Source organism: Paramormyrops kingsleyae, chromosome 18 (genome assembly GCF_048594095.1).
Source record: "Paramormyrops kingsleyae isolate MSU_618 chromosome 18, PKINGS_0.4, whole genome shotgun sequence".
NCBI classification, from domain to species: Eukaryota; Metazoa; Chordata; class Actinopteri; order Osteoglossiformes; family Mormyridae; genus Paramormyrops; species Paramormyrops kingsleyae.
Genome location: NC_132814.1, coordinates 3,098,172 through 3,125,166, shown reverse-complemented (window position 1 = coordinate 3,125,166; position 26,995 = coordinate 3,098,172). Strand labels below are relative to the sequence as shown.

Below are 26,995 nucleotides of genomic sequence, written 5' to 3'. Positions count from 1 at the left end.
GGAAACCCTCATGTCTGTGCTTCCTTCCAGGTCGCTCTTTTAGCTAGGCTGCCATACTTACTTTAGTACTGCCGGAGGTTAGGTTAGGTATAGGGCAATAACTCTTCTCCATCTTCTCTTTTCCGAGCTGATCCCAAGCCGACACTACACTGCTTGAACCCTCACCTGGACTCCTTGGAGATAATTACATGGAACCAACTGGGACTTTTAAAACTATAATGACTGAAATTAATGTCAATGTAAATACAGTTTCATGCTCCCCAGTCACCCAGAAGAGGATGGGGTCCCCTTCCGAGTCTAGGTTCCTCTCAAGGTTTCTTTCTGCTAGAGGGAGTTTTTCCTTGCCACTGTCGCCTCAGGCTTGCTTGGTGGGGTTCGGGCTGGTTATATGTAAAGTGCTTTGTGACAATGACTATTGCTAAAAGCGCTATATAAATAAAATTTAATTGAATTGAAAAGGCAATCAAAGCTGCCAAGGTGGAGTATGTTAAAAAGCTGGAAAACCAGTTTTCAACAAAGAAGCCATCTACAGTCTGGAAAGGAATGCAGACATTAACCAACTACAAAAAGAAAAATGCCACCCAGCTACTAGACGAAAAGCTGTGAAATACACACTTTTGAAATCCCCCACTTAGTGTCCCACCCATAACCATTCAAGGCTCAACTGTCAGCACTGTTGAATCTATTAAATTCCAAGGGCCTACAATTTCCCACGACCTTAAATCGCAGCTCAACATCACCTCAGCAGAGGATTTACTTTCTGAGGCAGTTAAAAATGCACCATCTCTCTCAGTCTACGATGGTCCAGTATTACGCTGCAATCATTGAGTCCATCCTCACCTCCTCCATCACAGTCTGGTTTGGATCAGTCACTGAACAAGACAAGGCCAGACTGCAACACATCATCCACTCAGCAGAGCTAATCATTGGCTGTAACCTGCCTACCCTCCAGACCAGAGCATGTGAGCGGAGCGGAGCGTGAGCGAGGAGCGGAGCGGACGAAATTTGGTCAGAGCGCGGAGCGGTTTTTTAATTAAGGCTGGAGCGGTCACTCTGTTTCGCTCCAATTTCGCTCCGATACCGCTCACACTACGACTCTGAGGCGTGCGCAGATATTCTCAGAATTCATCTATACAATTATTAAGATTTAGATCCGCTTTGGAATCTAAAAAGACCTTTCTCGGAAACATGAGTGTGCTACGCGAACACGGGGAGGCCACAGCAAAACGTGAGCAAGTTTTATATGGTTGTAGCATATCAAGTCTATAAAGTAAATAAAAGTATAAAAGCCTATAATTTGGTAATCAAATAAATTAGTTTGTTATTCAAATTAGGTCGAATAGGATTTTTTAAATTTCATGTAACGCTGTCAGTGAAATTTTATTTTATAGAGAGAGACGCAGCAGCAGCATCAACAGAAAATAACTGAGGAATTTAAACGTGGATGCGCTTAGCCTGTATATTCTTGATACACTGATTCCTTTATTTTTAAGCCCTATTTTGTGTGGAATGCCATTGCCAAACCTGTCCGTTGTTGCCTATATGTTTTTTTAAAATAAATATTTTCTGTTCTGAGTGGCAATGTTGCCGTTGCTCACATTTCTTTATGATATAAGGCATCGGTTTAAGGTGACATTTGTTAGACATGCAGATTATTTGTCCCTCTTTTAAATTGGAGCGAGCGTGGAGTGATTTGACTGGAGCGGGAGGAAATTTTAGTGGAGCGAGGAGCGGTGTTGAGCGGAGCGACTTAGTGCAAATTAGAGCGGAGGAGCGGGCGGAGCCAACAGCCTCGTGAGCGAGGAGCGGAAATTCTCACCGCTCCACTCCGCTTACATGCTCTGCTCCAGACACTGTACATCACCAGAACCAGGAAACGAGCATACAAAATCATTCAGGACCCATCTCACCCAGCTCACCACATCTTTCAAACCTTACCCTCCAGGAGAAGACTCAGGGCAATCAGAACTAGGACCACAAGACACGCCAAGAGCTTCTTCCCTCAGGCAGTCTCTCTCATTAACCAAGCCAGTCTCTGAATGGACGTTCAATTAACCATTACCTACAGTGTAATATCGACTGGAATTACTGGTGAACTACTGATAAACTTCCTCTACAATTATATTCTGCACTCTTGCACATTATCCACAGATACAATATGTATAACTCTGTATACATATTGCTTTCTCACACATATAGAGTTGACTTGGCTGCTACTTAATAATTGCACTATTTAAGAGCTCTTTAATTTATTATATCATATGTATAGTTTATATTCATATAGTTTTATATTTATAGTACAATTAATTTAGCCTAATTGTCGGTGTTTGTTACAGAGCACCCAATGTAGCTGCTGAGGAAAGCAGATTGTTATACAGTGATATTAGGATTATGAGCAATAAAAATGATGTGGTAGTTATGGGTGATTTTAATCTACCGGGGATACAGTGGGACATTGTTGCTGGCTCTTCTGAAAATGAACTTGAGATGGTGGAATTAGTACAGGATTGTTTTTTTACTCAGTTTGTTAACACCCCTACCAGGGGAGATGCCATTCTTGATCTTGTTTTGTCTAATAACCAGGACAGGATTGGTAAATTAGATGTTTTAGAACCACTTGACAGTAGCGATCATAACATGGTTAAATTTGAGGTTAAGTTTAGTGCCCGAAGAGCAAAGTCCAAATCAAAAATATATAATGTTAGGAAGGCTAACTTCAATTGTATGAGATTAAAACTAGAAACCGTGAACTGGATGGAGTTAAATAACAAAACTGTTGAAGAGGCATGGGAATTTTTTAAAAGCACATTATTGCAAGTACAAGAGGACTTCATACCTGTTTCTAGCAAGAATAAATCTAGGAAATTGCAACCTAGGTGGTTTAATAGGGACATAAAGTATAAAGTAAGGAGGAAAAGGGCTTTGTTCCAGAGATGGAAAATAACTGATGATGACATAATAAAGCAAGAGTATCTAAATCTACAGGCTGAATTAAAAAATGACATTAGACGAGCTAAAAGGAATGTCGAAAGGAAGATCGCATTGGAGGCTAAGGATGACGTTAAAAGTTTCTTCCAGTATTTTAACTCTAAAAGAGCTCTAAAAGCTGAAATTACTAATCTGCAGGATAGTAAGGGTCTTATAATTGAAAACGACATTGACATAGTAAATGAGTTCAATGATAGTTTTGCACGGGTATTCACTGTCGAGGACACTAGTAACTTACCAGTTCTTATTACTAATTCAACATCGTCTATAACTAATATATATATAACTGAAGCTGATGTTTTGCAAAGCCTAGCTAAGCTCAAAATAAATAAATCACAGGGCCCTGATGGCATCTTACCTATAGTGTTAAAAGAGATGAGGGATATTATTTGCCGACCCTTAACATTACTGTTTCAAAAATCCTTATCTGAAGGTGTGGTACCTTCTGATTGGAAGCATGCCAACATAACGCCCATTTTCAAAAAAGGGGATAGAAGTAATTTGTCAAACTATAGGCCAATCAGTCTAACTTGTATAACTGGTAAAGTTATGGAGGCTATAATCAAAGAGAAAATGGTAGATTACCTGGACTCAAATAACATTTTGAGGGATAGCCAGCATGGATTTAGGAGAGGTAGATCCTGTTTAACAAATCTGTTGGAGTTTTTTGAGGAAGCTACTCAGGAAGTTGATGATAAGAAGGCCTATGATGTCATCTATTTAGATTTCCAAAAGGCTTTTGATGTTGTTCCCCACAAGAGGCTCTCACTTAAACTCAAAGCGACAGGTATTTTAGGAACTGTAGCGACTTGGATTGATAACTGGTTAACGGATAGGAAGCAGCGAGTAGTTATAAGAGGCTCGATGTCACAGTGGGCCTGCGTTCATAGTGGGGTACCGCAGGGTTCAATTTTAGGACCACTTTTGTTCCTAATTTACATAAATGATATAGACACCAATATATACAGTAAACTGGTGAAATTTGCAGATGACACCAAGGTGGGTGGTGTAGCAGATACTGAACTAGCGGCTCAGCAGCTACAGCGGGATCTTAATTTAATTAGTGACTGGGCTGACACCTGGCAGATGAAATTTAACATAGACAAATGTAAGGTACTCCATGTAGGGAGCAGAAATATAAAGTACAGGTATTTTATGGGACCTACTGAAATAAAGGTAGCTGATTATGAGAAAGACCTTGGTGTGTATGTTGATGCTTCCATGTCTCATTCTCGCCAGTGTGGGGAAGCAATAAAAAAGGCCAATAGGATGTTGGGGTACATCTCCAGGTCTGTGGAGTTTAAGTCAAGGGAGGTAATGCTAAGATTATACAATTCCTTGGTGAGACCTCACCTAGAATATTGTGTACAGGTTTGGTCACCATATCTTAAAAAGGACATAGCGGCCTTAGAAAAGGTGCAGCGTAGGGCCACAAGAATGATTCCTGGTCTTAGAGGAATGTCATACGAGGAAAGGTTATTTGAGCTAAATCTGTTCAGCCTCAAGCAAAGGAGACTGAGGGGGGACATGATCCAGGTCTATAAGATTCTAACAGGTTTGGATGCTGTTCAACCGAATAGTTACTTCAGCATTAGTTCAAATACAAGAACTCGTGGCCATAGGTGGAAATTAGCGGGAGAACATTTCAAACTGGATTTAAGGAAGCACTTCTTTACACAGCGTGTAGTCAGAGTATGGAATAGTCTTCCTGATAACGTAGTGCAAGCTGAATCCTTGGGTTCCTTTAAATCAGAGCTAGATAAGATTTTAACAACTCTGAGCTATTAGTTAAGTTCTCCCCAAGCGAGCTCGATGGGCCGAATGGCCTCCTCTCGTTTGTATAGTTCTTATGTTCTTATGTTCTTATGTTCTTATACACATAAATAATTACATGTTTAATTGTATCATTATCATCATTACTGCTGCTGTTAAAATTAATTACCATATAATTATTAATTACCCAATTGCCAATCTAGTGTTTTTTGCTTTTCTGTATATACCTTTGCTAATTCTTGTATGTTTTTTGTAATGTCTTTTAAAAGCCCCACCAAGGCAAATTCCTTGTATGGAAACATACTTGGCTAATAAAATGGATTCTGATTCTGATTCTGAAAAGCATTTTGTGTTGGTCTTTCCAGCGATGCAAAATAGGGCTCCGGGACACTTGGCTCACAATAAAAGCTCAGTCAGCAAAACTGCCAGGAAAGGATTTATGTAAGCTATGCTAAAATGCCATTTTATATTCCTACCTTAGCTGTAGAGTGGCAGGAACACAATTGAATGGGATGTTATTCTTTTTTTAAAATATGTTTGCATTACAACAATAAGTCACACATGGCTATGTAACAGAATAGATGAAACCCTGCCTACATCTAGCTTTCTCCCAGGGGATTCACTATCCCAGTGTAATTCAGTACAGTCAGTGTCTACTGTCATGATTCGTACCATTCCTGTTTTGTTGGAAAAATATAGGCCCATGTAAATGTACATTTATTTTTGATGTACATAGAGGACACTATTAGGCTGAGACATCATCTGTTTGAAATTTTTATTTTATTAAAGGTTCACAGAACGTTTTGATGTTATCACATCCTGTCAGTCTCTCCTGTCTCTTTTCCTCCTTCTCAAGAAAGAGTTAAGGACATCAGGGCATTGCAAAGGTCCAGGATGGTGGATTCGGCCACAGATGACTTAACTTTAAAACCCGTAAAGGATTTTAAGATCTGCTGGGAAGTGGCGCGGCCAGAACGGTCTTCATGTTTCCAGACCGTCCTCTGTGAATGCCACATACTTTGGCGTGGTCTCCAGCGCCTCTTCTTCCCTCTGGTAGGCCGATCTAGAAGTACAGAGCAAAATAGAAGTATGTTACAAAGTGAAGAGTAAGATGCCATACAATACATTTTTATTGCAACAGAACCACTTATAAATATACTGGCAATCCTACACAAAATATTGGAAAAGGAAAGAAGTTCTTGATTTTTCCAGCGGTGACAGTTATTTACATACATTTTTGTAGTTTCAGTTAACATCAGACTGACTCCAACTAAGAAGAAAAGCTGTGAAATACACACTTTTGAATACTGGTCGGCCATTATTATGGAGGGCAGGGTCATCAAGGCGCTTTTCTTTATGGGCCACGCTCTGGTTATCCCAATCGTCGTGGTATGGGGCCGAGCGTCTCTTTTTCCCCCAGGAAGGCTGATCTAGAAATGCAGAGCAAGATAAAGGCACATTACAATATGACATGCAAGATACCGTATACTTCATTTTTATTGCAACAGAGCCATTACTGATAGCTCTACACAAAATAGTATAACAGAAAAAAAGAGCTCTATTACTCTGGCAGTGACAGTTATTTACATTTTTGTAGTTTCAGTTAACATCTGACTCAAACTAAGAAGAAAATCTGTGAAATACACACTTTTGAATTCTGCTTGCCCATTGTAATGTTGGGCAGGGTGATCAGTGCGTTGCTTTTTGTGGGCCAAGCTCTGGTTATCCCAGTCCTTGTGGTATGGGGCCCAGCGCCTCTTGTTCCCCCAGGAAGGCTGATCTAGAAATGCAGAGCAAGATAAAGGTACATTATAATGTGACGAGCAAGATACCGTATACAGTGGTACCTCAGTTCTCGAACTCATTGGAACTCGAATTTCTTAAAAGTCGAACCAACCAGTTAAAAAAAAAATTACCTAGAGCTCGATCTGAATCTCAGAAGTCAAACTGCGAACGCTGACCTAAGATAACTTGTACGCGCGGGGAAATGAGTCACGCGGCACGTCTCTCAGCGGAAACAAAGGGTAAAGCTTCAGTCTCAGCCTCGCATTCGCTGTGATAGCACTGTGCATGCATGTTTATACTAACTGAATACATATATTTAGACAGTAAAAATACATTTAGGAAATGATAGACAGTAACAGTAATTATTATTATACAGTATAATAAAATACATTTAAAAATAAAGATTTCTTATTCATTATTTGAATATTAATAATAAACCATTAATACGTTTAATTATAATAATATTGTTGTGCCGAGCGGGGACGGAACGGAGACAAAGGCGCAGACGTCAGGGTATCGGGGAATATGGGGTTTAATTACAGGTAAGGCAGGCAAAACGCAGACGGACAATACAATGACCGGACTGGGGAAACAAACTGAAACGGGGACGAAATACAGAGGACTAATGACAACAACTAGAAACAGCTGATCACACAGGGATCCCACATGAGGTTAACGAGGGGGCGTGGCACACGGAAGGAGCGGACGATCAGGGCAGGACACATTTTTTGGATACATTTATATTCTTACTTTACAAATTACTGTTTTGATAAATGTGATTAGACGTGTTTAGTACAGTATATGCTCTTCTTGTTTTATTCGGTTCATTTTGTGTTTAAATGCTAAAAAAAACACATTTAGATGCAATTTTTTTGGGGCCGGGAACCAATAAATTGGTTTTCCATTATTTCTTATGGGGAAAATTCGATCACAACTCTAACTTTTTAGGATTCGATCCGGAGTTCTGAACAAATTAAATTCAACTTCTGAGGTACCACTGTACTTAATTTTTATTGCAACAGAACCATTACTGATAGCTCTACACATAATAGTATAACAGAAAAGAAGAGCTCTATTACTCTGTCAGTGACAGTTATTTACATTTTTTGTAGTTTCAGTTAACATCAGACTGACTCCAACTAAAAAGAAAATCTGTGAAATACACACTTTTGAATTCTGCTTGCCCATTGTAATGCTGGGCAGGGTGATCAGTGTGTTGTTTTTTGTGGGCCAAGCTCTGGTTATCCCAGTCCTTGTGGTATGGAGCCCAGCGCCTCTTGTTCCCCCAGGAAGGCTGATCTAGAAATGCAGAACAAGATAAAGGCACATTATAATGTGACGAGCAAGATACAGTACAAGTCATTTCCATTGCAACCAAACCACTTAGACATATACTGGTAGCCCTACACAAAACAGTGGGAGAGGAAAGAAGAGCTCAATTACTCCAGCAATGACAGTTATTTACAAACATTTTTGTAGCTTCAGTTTACAGATATCTTCATAGAATAAAGAAGGTTTGAAATACAAACCATTGAAGGTGTGGTTGTAATAAAAGGTCCTTATGCTTCCAGGCCTTCCTTTGGGCATGCCACTCATTTTGGCGCGGTGCCCAGTGCCTCCTCTTCCCTCTCTCATTCTTTTTTGAGTTATCCATGCCTTCCAGTACTGTAATACCCTGTCGATCAGTTCAAGTAACTACTTAGGAGCTGACTTTACCACTAGTGTTATATAGATAGTGATGTCATGGAATCAAAGTTCCGGAACCTATATGGAAGTAATTATTCATTTCGACCAAGAAATCTGATTGGACAAGAGTTGTTCAGAGTATAAACACACTTGGACAATTCACATCAGATGTATCACTCCGCTTTCAAGGTGTATGTAATAGCCGCTACTTAGCCACATTTAAACGATGCTAAATTGTTGGGTGTGAGTGAGCTGTGCTGCCTTGGAATGTTTGTGTTGCTTGGCAACAGTCAACAGTTGGCTGGTGGGAACTATTCTTTTTTGTTAATTTTTTTGCAAAAAGTTTTCATAAATCAACAAACAAAGTTACTGTTACCTCGTAAATGCTACTTGGTGAACTTGTGTATTTGTGTAATTCATATCTGTTCTTAGATAAATGTATTTCATTTAACCACTTGTCTTAATAAAATTAATCACATCATATGGATGGATAGAATTAATTTGGGTTTTATGAAATACATTAAACAAAGCAAATGTTACACAAGACTAGAAGGTCATATTAAATTTTGTTAAATTTAACATGTGATTTTTAAGGCTTATAATTAAGTGACTTTTATTCAATAGTGCTGTAGTTAAACATACTCAGAAAAAGGTTGTGCAAAAACTTACGAGAATTTTTTAACCTAAATTCTACACAGGATATTTTTTCAGTGCACCATTAAAATAATAGTGAAATACTGGGCCATTGACTTTAGACAAGTTTTTTTTAATGAGGGGCAGCATGTAGCTCAGCAGACTAAGTTCCTTATCCTGTGATCTGAAGGTTGCCAGTTCATGCCCAATTTTCAGCAGGATAATAACATATCTTTGGACTCTTGAGCAAAGCCTGGTACTGTTTTGTATTAGATGTTGATGAGGTTATGTTGCTCATAAGAAATTATTAAAATTTACCCCAAACATGATCGACTTTAATGTTCATTTAGCTGACATTTAGCCCAGACTATCTGCTAAGCAATAAATCCTGCTTTGTGGAACACCCCTTTGGCTTCCCTTTGTTTAAATATAACCCCTTTTGTTATTTATAATTTTAAATGGTGTAATCCATCTTGATCCGAGGACTGGTGAATGCGAGGTAAGGATAGTTTAGTCTTAAGGGGGTGGTTTCCCAGACAGGGTTTAAATTAAGACAGGGGTTGGCCTTAATCTGGAATAGTTAATCGTGGTTTAAAAATGGCTCTCTGAAACACAGATTTAAAATCACCTGTACCAGTCTGAATCAGCTGGACTGAGGTTGTCTTTAAATGCAATGTATGAGCAAATAAAGAAACTGATCAGTTGGACGAGTTACCGACAGGAATAATGGAGAGCCAGCCAAGTTTGGAGAACATATCAACTGTGACCATCTAGACAGTTCAGATGGGGGATCACACATATCTACACTGAGTATGTGAAAACATTTCATTTTGCCTTTTCTTTCTCTCCTTTAAAATTTTCATTTCCTTCTGTGCCATCTGATATGAAACATCTCTTCATGCAATCTGCAATAATTTGACCACACATAGGGATTTTTGTTTCAAGGACAAAATGATACAGACAGAACTCAAGACCTGCAAGGCGACTTACCCTTCTTCAGAAGCAAGGGTGGCAGTGTCGTAAGGAGGAGCATGAAAGGAAAATGAAGATACTGCAATTAGAACCAGAAATGAAGATGAAGGAGAGAGAGATGCAACTGTCTCACATGAAACAAAATAAAGAAATAATGTTTTCTTAACTCATGTTGGATGTTATGACTGTTTCTGTAACATAGCAGACAAAATATACACTTTTGCTTTTAAAATATATTTAATTTGCTAATTGAGCATCTGATCCAAATACAAGAATTAAAATGTAAATAATGTGATAAATATGTATTTAAAGTGGAGCTAACTGAAAAACATCTTTGTATGCAAGTCCTTCTCTGTAGTCTGTTGCAAATGGTAGAACATCTGCATTGTTGTCATCTTCTCTTGGAGGACCTAGGCATCCATGCGCTTTAGATAGTTGTTATGAACAGCTGTTGCAGTGATGATAGTGCAGCAACGTCTTAATTTGAACCAAAGTGTTTTCTCTTACAAACACCAAACATGTGACCTACACAGCAAATGTGCCAGTGTTAAATTAACACTGCATGGTGTCTATATGGGTCCACGCCAATCAGTGTTACCTTTAACACTTTACATTACGCAGTGAGTGTTGTTTTTACGGTGTTAATATTTATTAACTCATATAGTGTTCAATTTACAACCTAGAATGTGAAGTCAATGAGTCTCCACCTCCACATATCTGCCCCATTTTAATATGCGCACAAGAAGTCATGAGGATCAGAAAAGCCATCCCAGATCTACCCACCATCATGAGAAAGACTTTGACCAAAAAGGACCTTACAGCTTTTCCTTGTTTTATATTGAACCTTTGCCGCCTCAGTTTTGATTGATCCTGAAGATTAAAGAGTTGTGGTTTTATAGCACGTTGGAGGAAAAACTCTTGGAGATGTACAGGGCATGTCTTTAGAGTGGTATATATTTTGATGGTGTGGAGGTATGTTTGATTGCCAGTCCTGCTCTTGGCTGATTAACATATGTGGAAAGGTGTTAGGACGGTTGTGATACTCTCTTTTGTATGGCTCCTGGTACTGCCCACTCCTCTGTAGACCAATGGTGCTGGATGTATATTTCCATAGCATGACACAGTACTGTTTTTGACTTAAGATTTTTTTTAAATAGGGCAAAAGAACAAAAGCTAAAGAAATAGCTCTTTCATGCTAGCCAGTGACTAGGTAAGGTACGTTTAGCCTCTATGGTTTAACTAGAGAAGGCTCTGGCTGGGAGGAAAATGCTATGGAAAGCCAATAATTCTGTTTGTACTCTAAGCCTCTAGTGAAAACATTTCTTTGGGGATGCTTCTATACAAGAACAGCTATACTACTCAAAATAATTAGCATGCATCAACACAGACAACCCAGAATGTGGTAAAGATTAATATCAGTGCCATACCATCCTCGATCATGGTGGGTTTCTAAAAAATGATTAATGAAAATCTGAATATTAAATAATCAAAGGGATTTGATTTGTTCTTGTGGTCTAAAAGCAATAAGTCCACCACCCATTATATCTGCTTCATTTGTATTCATAGTAATGGAAAGAAATGGTATTTAACATTTTTTTTACTCTCATCAATTGTACAGTAATTCACTGTTTTTAACATTTTTTTTTTGCAATAATTGCACTATTGATTTTACATTACTCAGTTTCCGGGTAAATAAATATATGTTTGTGTTTCAAATGAGTGTAATTTTTAGAAACCCACCAAGATTGGGGATGGTATGGCACTGACATTAGCCTTTACCACATTTGCTTGTTTGTGTTTTTGGGGTGCCTGTGTTGGTGTGTTTGTTGTTATAGATGTACCTCTCCAAAGAAATCTTCTCAACTGAGTCTAGGCTTGGAAAAAAAACAAAATAATAGTTTTCTCATAGCATTTTTCTCCCAACCAATACCTTCTTCAATTAATCCATAGATGCTAAACCATCTCATCTAGTCCCTGGCTAGCACACAAAAGCGATTTCTGTGGTTTTTGTTCTCTTGCCCTATTCATCACAATCACGGTGGATTTAAAAAAAATAAACCTGTTAAGTCAAAAACAGTACTGTGTCATGCTATGCAAGTATACATCCAGCACCATATTGGTCTACAGGGGAGTGGACGGTACCAGGAGATTCACAGAAAAGGGTATCACAACTGTCCTAACACCTTTCCGCGTGTGTTAATCATCCAAGGACAAGACTGGCGATCAAATACGCCCGTCTCACACTGGTGACGTGTCCTGTACATCTCCAAAAGTTTCCATCTTGTTTTTATTCGTTGACAAAAGTGTCAATACATTTCTTCATAGTCTTAGGTCTCGCAAAATCATTTTTATTTAGTTATCGTCTCGCTTTAGTAAAATAGTAAAATAAAGGTCGTTGACGATGACTATGATGAAAATTTTTCATCAATTCAATTAATTTTGCTTCTAAAAATGTCTGAAACCTCTGGTTTCGATGCCAAGTTTCCAAAATGTTTTGAAACATCAGTCACATGACTGCTGTGGCATTGTTCCAGGCAGGGAAAACAACTTGGGAAAAACCCTGGGAAATTTCAGTTCATGTTGGGCATTTATGGCACTGTTGGGCTGAGGGGGTAATTGAGCGATTATTAACCTTTGAAATCCAACTGTATTATTCAAACAGGTTAGTGGTTAGACAGTGTGATTTAGATAAGGATAAGGATGTTTTATTGTTATTTCAAAACATGTTCTACATGAAGGGAACGAAATGAGGCACCCAGATCTGGTGTATTAGCAATAATAAAATAGAAATAAAATCGAAAGAATAATATAATGAATAATATGGTAAAAATGAAAATAAAATAGAATAAAGACATTAAGATAAATTCCATTAGGAGAATTTAATCATGGATATAAAGTGAGCAGGTTTGAGTGTAGTAGAGATTATTGAGGTATTTGCATAATAAAGTATATGTGATACTGGCTGAGGAAGCAGCAACATGTGTGTGCAAAATCACGGGAATAACGTGCAGCACTGAGGTTAACTATTGCAGCAATGCCCTGACATGTAACACTGGTGATGAATAGCAGTGTTAGATATAGGTATAGTGAGGTACATATAATTATAGTAGGTGTAGGATCAAGGTCTGGATTAGATTTAGTTAGAAACATTCAGGGCAAATCTAGATTACACATACACCCATATATTACATATAAATATAAATTTGGGGGCAGTGTGTGGCTCAGTGGGCTAAGCCTCTGTCCCTGTGATCAGAAAATTGCCCATTTAAGCCCAGCCTGGGCACATCTGTGGGTCCTTTAGCAAGGCCCTTAACCCCCAGCTCCCTGGGTGCCACTATGACTGGCTGCCCTTCGCGGCCAGCTTGCTCTGAGCAAGTTGGGGGAGGCAAAAAGAGAATTTCTTCATGAGGATCAATAAAAAGTATCAATTATTAATTAATTATTATTAACTATATTGTTAACACACTTACACAAAGACAGACAGGCACAGGTACATATTGAGATAGAGGTGGGCTATATTTAGGTAGTAATAGGGAACAATGGAGAAAAGAGGCATCAGGAGACCTAGGTCTGGGGCCCGGGATACATTTGATTTAATATCTATGGATGAGATGCAGTGCAGTGTGGTGTTAAGATGCCACAACAACACCACTACTATGCTTATACACCGGCAGTCTGTGTATTCGGTTGATCTAAGTGCACAGAGCGGTAATGTAGACGATGCTGCTTGCATTTCCAGCCCAGCAAGGCCTGCTGCTGCTCCACAGCTATGTATGTTCAGCACTGACCTTTTTCCATTCAGTGGTTGTTAAAATAACTTTGTGTAGCCTAGTAATGGTGTAGTGCAATATTCTTTGGTTTGTAATATAAGGGATTAAATAATATCTTCCAAGTGAGACACAGGCTCTCCACATTTTCAGTTAAAGGAGACCAGAGAGCATCAAAGCTCTTCCTACATTTGCATCTGCTGTATCTCAGATTTTCTAGCCAGCAGAGAGGAGGAGGCTATGGCTCTGGCCTGTGGGACCATGTATTGTTTTTCTCTGGGAAGAGTTGTGAACGTCGGGCAAGAGACGACTCAGATACAGCCGCTTTGGGACAGACGTGGACTTTAAGGAAACACAGACTACACATGGGACAGCAGTGACTGAGCTGGGAATCACAGTGAGGGCAGACATTTATACACAGCAGACTAATCAGCCACGAAACAGGTGTAGAGGGTTAGGGTGGAGAACTATTATGGGATACAGGAGAATTAGGAGGGTTACAAAGGGCCAGCAGCGAGGAGACATTAAAAAATAAGAGATTACAGATCATGACAGGAGCAGACCAAGCACAGCAACAGTGGGGTCATGCTCAATTATTACACCACATATACGAGAAAATATTATGAAAATAGGTTCCCAAAAATTATTTAAATATCGGCATGACCAAAACGTACTACTGGTTGTATCCAGGGCTGGACTGGCCATCTGGTGTACTGGGCAATGCCCGGTGGACCGACGTTTATCGACCGCGACGTCCCATTGGTTGATTTTCTTGAAGGACATTGTAGTGTCATGTGAGTAGAGGAAAGGACCACGGACTGGTCAGGCACGAGAGCCAATGCAACAACACACTCTTTTATTTCACTGTCCAAAACCAGACAGAGAACGAGACGTACACCGCGTCACATTCCACACACGTCACGCATTACGCCGGTCACAGGCAACCAGGAGGAAATACATTATGAATGCATAGGCATCTACTCATGCTACATCCTCCTTCTTAGAACAGCATGTACTGCATAAACACTCCAGTACCATGGAGCAAGATCACACACAGAAACAAACACCAAGGGTGCCAATCCTAACCTTACTGGAACTCATACCATTAAACATGACAAAATGTCAAACATCTGTTCGGAACCATTACTAGCACTAGGAAAGCACATAGTCCTTCAGATGCCCTGGTAGCTGGACACACCGACCAGCCCGTGTGTGGGAGGCTTGTTGTGCCCTTTCAGATGTCTGCTCCTCTTCCAGGCCCACCACTGGATGAGGCTCCGCACAACTCTCAGCAGTGTCGCCTCCGTCGCCATCGTATAGGCTCGAATCATCCCGATGGTGATCAGGGGTGTGAGTTCTATTGTGGCGAAGATGTTTCCTGTTCCTGCGATAGCAAGCACCCGAGGATGTGATGACATCATAAGCCCGCGGTTCCCCTCTGACCCGCACCACTGTCGCTGGGATCCATTTGTCATTTGTCTTCATGTACACCCTCTCCCCCACCTGAAGCGGGGATAGCGGTGTCGGCGATTTATTATACAGAACCTTTTGTTGAAGTTGTCGTCGGCGGAGGGCCGCACGCACACCCACAGGTGTGGATGGCATCAGTGCAGCATTGGTAACAGGCAGGGTGGAACCCATGAGAAGCTGAGCCGGAGAATACGGTATACCCGTTAGAGGTGTGTTTCGCAGGTGGAGGAGGGCCAGGTGGGGATCAACACCTGATTTCGTAGCAGACTTCAGCATGGACTTCACAGTGCGTATCGTGCGCTCTGCCATGCCATTTGACTGGGGAAAATGGGGGCTAGAGTGAACGATTCTGAGACCCCAGTCTGCTGCAAACTGGGCCATCTCACAGCATGCAAATGGTACATGATCTGCAACCAGTGTGTCAGGAATGCCGTGTCGGGCAAACACAGCCTTGAATTTCTGAATGATAGACGTTGCTGTCATGTGTGTGAGCTGCAGAACTTCAGGATATTTAGAGTAATAGTCAACTCTCAGAAGGAATGGTTTCCCCCTGAAATGGAAGATATCAGCAGCAATTTTTTCCCATGGCCGGTCTGGCACGGGGTGAGGGAGCAGAGGTTCCCTGTGGTTGGCCGGCAGCTGTTCTTTACAGGGTATACAGGACTCAACCATTTTTCGCTCAGCCTCTGACAGACCAGGCCAGTACATAATTGACCGTGCATGTGCCAGTGAGCGTTGTATGCCTTGGTGAGCAGTGTGCAGCCGCTTAAGTACTTCTGCTCTGAGTGAGCATGGCACAATCACGCGGTCATCGACCAGGAGTAACCCTTCATTGACAGAAACGCTGTGTCTCACAGGCCAATATGGCTGCAGTTGCAGAGGGACAGACTTCTTGTGATCAGGCCACCCTGACCTGTGCATGATCATGAGGTGCTGCATTTCAGCATCACTGGCAGTGACTGTTCTCAGGAGCTGCATCATGTTGCCTTGAAGTGGTTCAAAGTCCGTGGCATACACAACTCTCTCATCAACAAGGTCATTTTCATCAGCTGTCTTTGAGCAGGGATATGCCCTGGATAGAGTGTCCGCGATCAACATGTCTTTTCCAGGTGTGTACACAAGGGAAATGTCGTATTTTTGAATCTGAAGAAGCATCCTCTGTAGCCTTGCTGGGGCCTTGCCTATGGGCTTTGACAGAATTGCCTCCAGTGGCTTGTGGTCTGACTGGATTTTTACTGGAATGCCGTAAACATACTGGTGGAATTTTTTGACAGCAAAGACAACAGCCAGTAATTCTTTTTCTATTTGAGCATAATTTTGCTCAGCCTGTGACAGTGCTCTTGACACATATGCTATTGGTTGCTTGTCCTGCATGAGGCAGGCGCCAAGTCCATCCTTGGAAGCATCAGCCTGAATTTCCACAGGTAGCTTGGGGTCAAAAAAACGTAGCAACGGTGCTGTTGAGACAGCTGTTTTCAGAGCTTTCAGTGCAGCCTCTTGTTCTGGGTGCCACTGCCATTCAATGTCCTTCCGAAGCAGCAGTCTTAGCGGTGCCGTGAGTGTGGCTTCATTGGGGATGTACTGAGCCAGATATCTGGTCATGCCCAATAGGCGCTGCAGGCTCTTCCTATCCGAGGGCGGAGGCAGCTGTTGGATAGCTGTGACTTTGGAGTCGTCTGGCTTGACCGCTTCTGCACTGATGATGTGGCCCAGATACTTCACTTCCCTAACCATGTACTGTACTTTGTCTTTGTTGAATTTAACATTCAGCTGTATAGCTCTGTCCATCACTTTCTGAAGTATTTTGTCATGTTCGGCTTTGTTTTCTGCAGCAATGATCATATCATCTGCTACTATGGAGACACCCTCAATATCACCAAAACTCTCATAGTTGACTTGCTGAAAAACTTTGCTCGCCGACTTAATCCCAAAAGGCAGGCTATGAAAACGGTATCTACCCCAGGGTGTGTTAAAGGTGCAGAGATCTGCTGACTCATCATCTAATCTGATTTGCCAATACCCATCTCGCTCATCAAGAATGGCGAAAGTCTTCTTAGCAGCTAGTCTGCGCTGTATATCTTCAGCTGTGGGTATGGAGAAGTGTTGACGTAGTATAGCTCTGTTAAGGTCTCTAGGATCAAGGCAAACCCTGAGTGACCCATTTTTCTTTTCAGTGATACACAGGCTGCTGATCCAGGCTGTAGGCTTCGAGACTTTGCTGATGACACCTTTGCTTTCTAGGCTGTCAAGTGTGTCTTTCAACCGGTCATGCAAAGCATAAGGGATCTTCCTGCACCCATGTGGCGGTGGCCCGGGAATTCACCCAGACCTTCAAACACAGAGGCGTATTGGGTGAACAATTCTTCCGTTGATGCTGGGTCCTCCGGGATTAGGGCCTCCACTTTCCTGATCAGATCGAGTTGCACACATGCCTTACGGCCTAGCAGAGGTGTGTCTGACGCTGTGGTGACAAAAAAGTCCAGGTATCTCTGTTTGTGCTGAGTCTGAACATAAAGCCTGACTTTCCCACTTGGCCTAATCCTGGCCCCGCCATAGGTTACTAGCACTGTGTCCGTCTGTTGCAGGTTGACAGGCAATGAGAGTGTGGGCAGGATGGACTTGGGCAGAATGTTGGCTTCAGCACCAGTGTCCATCTTAAATGCCACCACCTGGTCACCTATGTGAAGGTTAGTGTGCCAGCCTGTGTTTGTTTTACGTGGCTTAGTGTGTGATATGGTTCCAATGAACAATGTGTCTACAGCTGCGCCAGCTTCATCACTGTCCGAATCCGTGTCAGCACCAACTGGTGCCACCACTTTGCTGGATTTGCACATTGCAGAGAAGTGGTTTTTCTTTCCACATGCATTGCAGTGGGCATTGTATGCTGGACAGTTTCATGGTTTATGTTGTCTCCCGCACCTGCCACATGACTGAAATTGGTCCCTCAAGTGTGTGCGGTTAGGTTTACTTTCTGCTCGCATGGGTTGTTTGGGAGGTTCTCTGCTTCTCACTGCATCAACCTGCTCTGTAATACTGACAGGCGTCATGGCAAGTGCCTGTGCACACACTACTTCCTTTGCACGACATAAATCAATCGCTTTAGTTAGAGTCAAATCGGGAACAGACAGCAATTTCTCCCGTAAGGAAGTGTCGTTTACACTAAACACTATTTTATCTCTTAGCATGAGATCCTCAGAGTCCCGGAACTCACAACTATAGGCTCTCGCTTTCAATTCGGTCACAAACTTGTCAATTCCCGCTTGTACATTGTATGTATGCACCCAGAACTGGTGCCGTTCATAAACGGTGTTTTTCCGTGGCTCACAGTATGTTCGAAAGGCAGCGAGTACATCCGACAGTTTTTTGTTGTCTGTGTCAGCATGCATAATACACATGGGTAAGTAAATGATTGTAAATTTAAACATTTCTTTAGCTACACTATATAAAATGAATTTCACTACAGTTCTTCATTGCACCAGCAGAGAGCAGCAGAGACCCACACTACCTTCACACTAGACACGGTAGTTAGCATGTAGCATTAGCAAGCTACAGTGGTTTAAGAGGGATGTCTGATCAACTCTGTTGTTGTTCATCACGTAGTGTGGAGAATGGGAGTGAAGGTTACCTGATAACATAAATACATCTTTATTTTACTTTTTTTTTTTTCTCCCTCCTCCACCCCCCCCTCTGCGGAGGACTACTTTATTTGTATTTATTTATTTATTTATTTATTTTATATTTTTATTTAGTTCCTCAAAAGAAGGAGAGGGAGGGGGGGGGACAAAGGAGAAGAAGGGGGGAAGAGAGAGAGAGGGAGAGAGAGGAAAAGAAAAAAGAAGAGAAGAGAAAAGAAAAAAACAAAAAAAAAAAAACAAAACAGATAATCTGCTTCCATGTCTGCTGAAAAGAGAAAGACAACATACAACACCTGTACTAATCACAACAACCATCAAACGTTAAATGTTGTTGAACAGTACACACAACCCGCATTACAACACATGCCCAGAAGCAACAGCCGATCAAGACAGTGTGTGTCCGTGAGCACGTGTCTGTGAGCACCTGTGTGCACACCTGTGTGTCAGCGCGCTGGTGTTCCTAAGGTTTCTCCATGTAACTGTCTAGTAGTGTGTGTGGGGAGCCACAGCCCCGCCCACCCAGGACATGAAGCCGAGACCCGGGAGAAGACCCGGGCCCCAGACATCCAGAGGCCCCCCAGGGCACGGGAACCCCAGGAGGACCACCGCAGGGACAATTGCAGCCCCCACCCAGAAAAGGGCAGAGGAGCGCTCCGGAGGGGGGCCATCCGGCAGCCACATCGCAGGAGCCCCAGGGGGCCGTGGCGGCGAGCACGCAGGCTCCGTCGGCGGCCGGCCACACCAGGGCAGACCGGACCCCGGGCCCAGAGGTCCAAGGGCCCCCCCACCCCCCAGCCGGGACCCGACAGAGCCGGAAGGACCAGGACCCGACAGGCAACCGCTGAGAGTGAGTCAGCACACACCAGAGCATCCAGCCCCGGACATCGAGAACCACCAACGCATCGGCAGCCGGGGGCCTCATCCACCAGCAGGGAGTGTGGTGGGGGGCAATAGAGCCTGAGATGTTATTTCAGGTGGAGTCTAAGACCCAACCTGACACCTGCGTATAGACAAACAGGCGTACACATACACAAGCATACGTTCCCACCATCATGCACACATAATCAAATATTCACCCATTCGCCCAACATAAAGACACACACTCACACTCCCCATATATACTCTATGCTCCGAGATCCAGGAATCACCACCCCCAGAGGGGCAATCTGCCACCAGACCTCGGAGATGGATCCCTTTTTTCCTCTGGCATGGGGACAAGAAGACCACCCCGGACTCCACCGCAGCCGAGAAGCCCACCAGCCCAGACCCCGACCGGACGGCCAGCCCCCCCCAGCCCCCGGCTCCAGATGGCGAACAGAGAACGGGGGTGTCCCTCCGCCCGCTCATATGTGGTGTTGGTGCGTGTTGTTCTAAAGTGTTTTAAAACAGGGGAACGGCATGGTGCTAACCACCCTCTGCCAATCAGCAGCTGGTGCCACCATGCTGTCAGAGAAGAGCTGATACTGATGCTTTTGAAGCATTCGTGTCGTTTAATGTTTGAGCTAATGAATGGTAGATCCGATATCTCTATGTTATTGCATAGTGCCTGTTCTACGTCTAGCCAAAGTTCATCTAAGAGGGTATGTTTTAGCCACCCTGAGATGTTTTGAAGCCTGTTAGCTAAGAAGTAGTGGTGAAAGTTAGGCAGATCTAGTCCTCCTTTGTCCTTGGTCCTTTGAAACGTTTTTAAACTAATACGCGGTGGTTTATCTTTCCAAAGGAATTTAGAGATGGCAGAGTCCAGAGATCTAAACCAGTCAGGTGATGGTTTGCTCGGGATCATTGCAAATAAATAATTCATTCTTGGCAACACCATCATTTTTATTGAGGCGACCCGTCCCATGAGTGATATGGGTAGGGACTTCCATCTAGCCAGATCATCCTCTACCTTCTTTAAAAGTGGGATGTGGTTTAATTTAGTTAAATCTGCCAGCCTAGGTGAAACATTAATACCTAAATATTTGATATCTCCAGATTGCAGTGGAGTGAAGGAAGAATTCTGAAAGGAGCAGTTAATTGGAAGAGCTGTGGATTTTAACCAGTTTATCGAATAATCTGAGACTCTTGAGAAAGAGTTTATTAATGTAATTACCTCAGAGAGAGAGGTTTGTGAATGTTGGAGAAAGAGTAACACATCATCCGCATAAAGACTGACCTTATGTTCTATCTTCTTTATTTTACTAAAATAACCACAGCACACTTGTTTTAGTGGGAAATTCCTAATATTTTACCTGAATGCCATGGGTAATGGGAAAATGTTATTAAGGGCCTGTTATCATCAACCACTGGTTCATTCCATAGGGTTAAGCACCACAGGGCTACACATCAGTTACTTGGATGCAATTGTACTTTATTTATATGTATTACATAGTAATCCGATACTGTTTCGGGTTAGCGAATTGCACAATCCTGTCAACAGGTACCAAATGCCCCCCGCCCCCCCCCCCCAAAAAAAATAAATAAAATAATATGAAGCTCATGATTAATATGGGAGCCCAGGAAATGTACAGGGTATGTACACAGGGCAGACCGCAACACAGGACCACGCAGAAAATATCATGGAAGTTTTAGAAAAACCATCACAAAGAAAAAATCTGCTCTGATGCCGTCTCTTAACCACAGAGCAAAGCAGGACTTTGGAACCTGATCGATGGGATTGTGGGTCATTTTGTACCATTCATCCTGTATTGTAGGACAAAACAGCCGCTAGCCCACTGTTTTATTTACATACAATAGCAGATATTTGGCAAAAACATATTTAATGAAATATGACAGACATGTGTAGGAGCAGCGTGATGAATTTGGTGGCCGGAGCCCGGCGCTGGCTGACGGTGAGCCTACAGCCCCCTCCTGCTTAACTGAGCAGCGGATCCATCACTGTCACTTCGGCCTGAGAGAATCAGCGCTGCCTGACTGGCGAAAGTCACACTTTTACGGAGGGAGAACTGATGGTGTGATTCACCTTATTCAATATACGCGTGGTAGGCAAGAATCCAACCAGATATGAACAAAATCATCATTAACGTGCCAAACTGATACCCAGTCCTGGGTTATTACGGGATATTATCCAGACCCCCGCCACCCTGCAGAAGATCATTAATACAGTTTGAGAAACCCTCATGAAATCAGTTTATCGGGGTAGCGAAACATGATACCAGCCTCTAAAATACCTGCGAAAGGCGGAAATGGGAAGAAGCTTGTAAGGAGGATCGTCGGTCCAGAGCCTCTCCGGGGAGGTAATACTGAATACGATCGTAATTAGGAAGCTCACATCAATATTAATGCACCGATGACGACAGGGTACCTGAAGTCAGCTACTTATTTGCCAGCTTCTTATTCGCAGGATGCGCGCCACATAAATGGGGGACGCTGTTTTCATTTATAATGTACTACAGAATGTGCAGTTAAAACAAAGAAAAAAATATCACTGACAATGCACCAAGACTGGCAATGCACCAAGGTGGCAGCATGAGGTCATTGCACAAAACTGTGAGGAAACGCAACCCAGGTTGATCAGAAGGATACTGCGGATGGTAGAAAGAGCCATGGAAAGCATTCAAAACCATTCAAACTGAGCTCCAAGATCAAGGTACGTCACTTACTGATCGCACCATCCGTCGCCTTTTGAACAATAATGGGTTCCATGGAAGAGAATCCAGGAGGACTCCACTATTAACAGAAAAACATGAAAAAAGCTAGAGTGGAATTCACCAAAATGCCCCAAAGTTTCTGGGAGAATGTCCTTTGCACTGGTGAGACAAAATTGGAGTTTTTTGGCCAGTCACATCAGCTCTGTTTACAGAAGCAAGATGAAGCATGTGAAACATGTGAAACATGGAGGAGCTCGGTTTTGTTTTGGGGCTGCTTTGCTGCATCTGGCACAGGGAACCTTGAATCTGTTCAGGGCACAATGAAGTCTCAAGACTACCAAGGCATCCTGGAGTGAAACATACTGCCCAGTGTCAGAAAGCTCAGCCTCAGTCGCAGGTCATGGGACCTCCAACAGGATAATGACCCAAAACATACAGCTAAAAGCACTCAGGAATGGCTGAGAAAAAAAAAAACAAAAACAAAAAAACATTGGGCAATTCTTAAATGGCCCTCTATGAGCCCAAATCTTAATCCTATTTATCATCTATGGAAAGATTTGACAATTGCAGTGGAAACACCACCCTTCAAACCTTAGACAGCTTGAGCAGTTTGCTCAGGAGGAGTGGGCCAAACTACCTGTTGGCAAATGCAGACGTCTCATGGTGAAGTACAGAGATCGCTTGTTGGCAGTGATTACTGCAAAAGGTGGTGCCACAAAACACTAAATTAAGGCTACCATCTTTTACCTCTGTGCCATTTTCACTTGTTTAATTATATGAAGTATTCAGCTGAATCAAAAATCAAAGCAAAGTCTGATTTCTGTTAAACATGGAATAAACAATAAGGCATGCCATTAAACTTTTGTCAGTTTCAAGTTATTTCAAAGATAGTTCTGTTTTATTTTTATTTTTTTGGAAGGGTACCAACACATTTCTCCACATTTTTCATTGTATAATATTCATTAACTGACATTACTTTATAGAAGTTTCTTTTCACTTTGACCTTAAAGAGTAATTAAAGAGTTTTCTTGTCAATTCTTCTGAAAAGAACCAAAACGTTCTGACCATGATTTCATGACTTACAGCAGTTAAAGGGAAAACATCCAGGGGATTAAGACTTTTTTGTAGGCACTGTATATATACCAAAATATGTATTGTGTATAAAGTTAGAGGTTTGTGTAAGTCAGCCGCAGCACATGTGCACGCACATGTAATAGGTATAAAAAGCCCATGTGTAAGTATGTCATACTTACCTTTGTTAGAGGACATTCCCTGTGGATAAATACAAAGGCAGGGAGGGTTTAGAGATCACAATGATTATTTTCCCAGTGACGATTTGCACCTTATAAGCTGTTTTAGTGTAGCAAGAACAATTCTGATGGAACGGTGTGATGAATTGGCCCTGGAACATACCAACAGGAACGTGCTGACAGACCAGGGACATCTCAGCCAATTTTGAGCTCCTTTATTCCATAAGTCGTGGCTGGTAAGAGCCGACTGTCAAGACAGTATATAAAGTTTCCCGAGTGTGGATGTAGGGGCCACATTACAGTGTAATTTGAAGCAATGTCTGGATCTCCTAATGTTGTCGGTGCTATTGTCTGCACGCCCAGACATTGAAATAGAAGCACCCTCAGAGAATGAACCCACTTTTGTGAACAGATGGGTAGTAATCCAATTAAATGTATTCAAAATATATATTTAACTACTTTTCAGTATTTTGTGATTTGCATTTTGCCGGATGGAAAAAATTGTGAGAAAATACTTTGAGAGATGGTGTTTTATGTCATGCCCAGCTCCGTCCGATCCTCATGTGTGCCACCTCGTTACTTCATCACCAGGCTTAGATCTATCTTCAAAGTAACAGGGCTGCCAGCTCACACATCTAATGTGACAATTAACGCCAATTCATAGTTCGTCATCGGTTTTCAGTGTCGTTTATCTGTTTAACACGTTTGTTGTCCTACGCATGTATTTGTGCACAATCTATGTTTCATAAGTGTCAGTCTATTCCAAATCTAAATATTTAATATATTCACCAGAGAACAATTTGAAGAAAACAAATGTGTTCTATGGCACCTTTAAGCTTAAAGGCCTCTATTAGCAGCAAAATGGTCATGCAATTTGGGTTTAAAACATAAAAATGTTCCCTGCACTGTGCTTGCAGCATTTAATGAATTGCCCCTCTCTGTTTCTTTGCATTACACTTGAGAAGCCTGTAATTGAAGATGCCTGTAATTCAATAGCAAGTGTCCACTGCAAATCTCTACATGTACATGAGTTTAAGTCATTGTCTTATTGTTTTAACCCAACGTATTTTGTGTCAGTTTGTTTAAATGTTTTAAAAAAACACAGACAAAAAATTGAAGGCAAAATAATTAATTTATTTAACAGAAATATTATATACATATTACATATTATGTTATATAATCTTATATTGACCTTATTTTGAACTATCCTAACTTAATCTCATCCTATCCTGTTATACAACCTTATCTTAACTTTATCTTATCCTATGTAAATTCATGTTATACAACCTTAACTTTATCTTAATGTTATCCTATGTTATTTTATGTTGCACAATCTTATCTTATCTTAATCTTGTCTTATCCTATGTTACACAACCTTATTTTAACTTTATCTTAATGTTATCCTATGTCATTTTATGTTATACAGTCTTATTTTAACCTATACTATCTTAATCTTGTCTTATCCTGTGTTATCTTTTATTTTATTTATTTAAACCTTTATTTTACCAGGCAAAGCATTAAGAACAAATTCTTATTTACAATGCCAGCCTGGCAAGTGCCCAAGAGCACTTAATGAACAACATTGAACAGAAACAACTAACAAGATTATATACAATAACACATTACATACATCTTACAATCATATTTTAAACTTATCTTAACCAATCCATCAGATTAGATAGGTAGCCCATCAGATAGGTAGCCCAGCTCCACAGCCATCTCCAGGACCCCGGGGATGGCACTCAGCTGGTCCAGCATATCACTGGGAAAGATTAGCTCATCTTCATCAGTGCTATGCCTCATAGGACCACCCTCATTATCGCCGTAGGAATAGGGAGCCTCTGAGCTTCTATTCCTCCATTGTTTGCAAATGTTAACTGCGCTCACAAATTCGTTCCACCACTGCTGACACCAGTAATAGGCAAAGCAATTGGCCTCATAGGTCATGTGGCAGTAGTTGTTTAGGTAGTAATTATATAACGTATTAAATCGTTCCATTTTTTCTATGACGTCAGCAGGGGACATAAATGGGGGTGTCGGACCTGTGACCAGCTGAGATGAGGGGGCTGTAGCCTGCGCTGGAACGGGATGCAGGGGGGTGAGATGAACCGGGGCTGGAGCTGAAGATGGAGCTGGGCTTACAGGTGAGGCTACGAGAGGAGAGGAAGGAGGAGAGTCCATAAAAAGAGATAGAGATAGAGAGGGAGATGGAGATGATACAAAAGAGGATGGAACTGGTGATGGAAATAAAAAGGAAGTGGATGAAAGGGCTGGTGAGCAGGGCTCAGGTTGTGTCACTGACGGGGCTCCATGCAGGATAGCAGCAACCTCGTTGTCACACTGCCTGAGATCCTCACACGGGATGTTGTCACCTACATGGGTGGAATCAAAGGGGTTACCTGACACTGTGCTACTGCAACATAGCAGCTTCCGCAGGTTTTTCGTAAATGGCCCCTTCTGTCTTCTCCTCTGTCGTCCTGACAGGCCTCTCGACGTGGTCAGGGGATCGGATGCCGGTGGCCGGGTGCAGCATTTCACCCGACGGCCTCCTCTACTGGTACTGGTTCGTCCTTTGGGATTAAAAAGACAGGGGACAGCACATTTAATTAAAGTGAATCCTTATGTCACTCTACAACAAAACTACATCACATACACCTTATCGGATACAGGAAACGGAGGCTTGGGAGACTTAGCGCTGGTCTTGAATTGGGCTGCCTGCGTTTCAACAGGGGAACTTGACCTATAAAAACACACCAGTTAGTGCACAGATTCCCTGATATGCAGAACAACAGCGAAAAACAACACTGGAAACGGATGTAACTTATGCATTATTACACCAATGTTGAAATGCTTTCCTTGCCCTAGTAGCATGAAAGCCAATCTAGTTTATTTATTTTTGTTTTGTTCAGGTTTTTTGTCAAAGGAAGGCCCTTTTCAGTAGGCCAGTGTCTAGTCAAAGGTGTAAACTCAAGAGGAAAATAAACTATTCTGACTGTGCCATTAATTCTCTTTTGTTCCAGTTACTTTGGCAATATTGTCTTTTTATTCAATTTTGATAGTAATTTGAAATGTTTTCATTTAAATTATATTTCCACAGCTAGTTCTGGTATTAATTGAAGTTGTCATGAAAAACAATAACCCTGTACCATGCCTTGATCACTAACTGCTATTCTGCTACTGCTAACAGCATTGTAAGGAACTGTGGTTTTGATACACATTTCACATAAGTAATGATATCTCAGCAACTTAAAAACCAAAGACCAAATTTTCTGGAGATATTCATGATATTATGAGCTAGATTTATTTTAAAAATTATCAATTTTGAAATACAGGTTTTTTGTTATTGAATTTTTAATACTTTAATCAGTTATTACATGGTAATTATTCATATGGGCATGGCATATTATTTGTTCAATCTATAGAGCTGGACAATAGCTTTAAAACAA

General features: G+C 41.7%; 1 protein-coding gene and 1 long non-coding RNA gene across 2 annotated transcripts; one reads left to right on the top strand and one right to left on the bottom strand.

Annotated features, from left to right (window-relative positions):
• Window positions 1-5,524: 5,524 nt before the first annotated feature.
• On the bottom strand, window positions 5,525-8,277 carry LOC140579770 (uncharacterized). Its single transcript, XM_072702458.1, has 5 exons — window positions 8,076-8,277; window positions 7,714-7,845; window positions 6,410-6,541; window positions 6,060-6,191; window positions 5,525-5,824 (listed from the first exon to the last, which is right to left on the bottom strand). Exons 1-5 carry the CDS (start codon window positions 8,179-8,181, stop codon window positions 5,613-5,615), a joined length of 714 nt encoding a protein of 237 aa, XP_072558559.1. The 5' UTR covers window positions 8,182-8,277; the 3' UTR covers window positions 5,525-5,612.
• A 5,643-nt stretch (window positions 8,278-13,920) lies between these two features.
• On the top strand, window positions 13,921-25,688 carry LOC140579647 (uncharacterized). Its single transcript, XR_011983591.1, has 3 exons — window positions 13,921-17,557; window positions 17,660-17,761; window positions 25,565-25,688. It is a non-coding gene; the product is annotated as an uncharacterized lncRNA (long non-coding RNA).
• Window positions 25,689-26,995: the final 1,307 nt, after the last annotated feature.

Excerpts from the sequence above, each read along its gene's own strand:
- LOC140579770 (XM_072702458.1), bottom strand. The coding sequence starts at position 8,181 with ATGAGAGAGGGAAGAGGAGGCACTGGGCACCGCGCCAAAATGAGTGGC. Across the intron at positions 6,542-7,713 it reads TGGGCAAGCAGAATTCAAAA|ATCAGCCTTCCTGGGGGAAC; the intron begins GTGTGTATTTCA and ends CTGCATTTCTAG. Across the intron at positions 6,192-6,409 it reads TGGGCAAGCAGAATTCAAAA|ATCAGCCTTCCTGGGGGAAA; the intron begins GTGTGTATTTCA and ends CTGCATTTCTAG.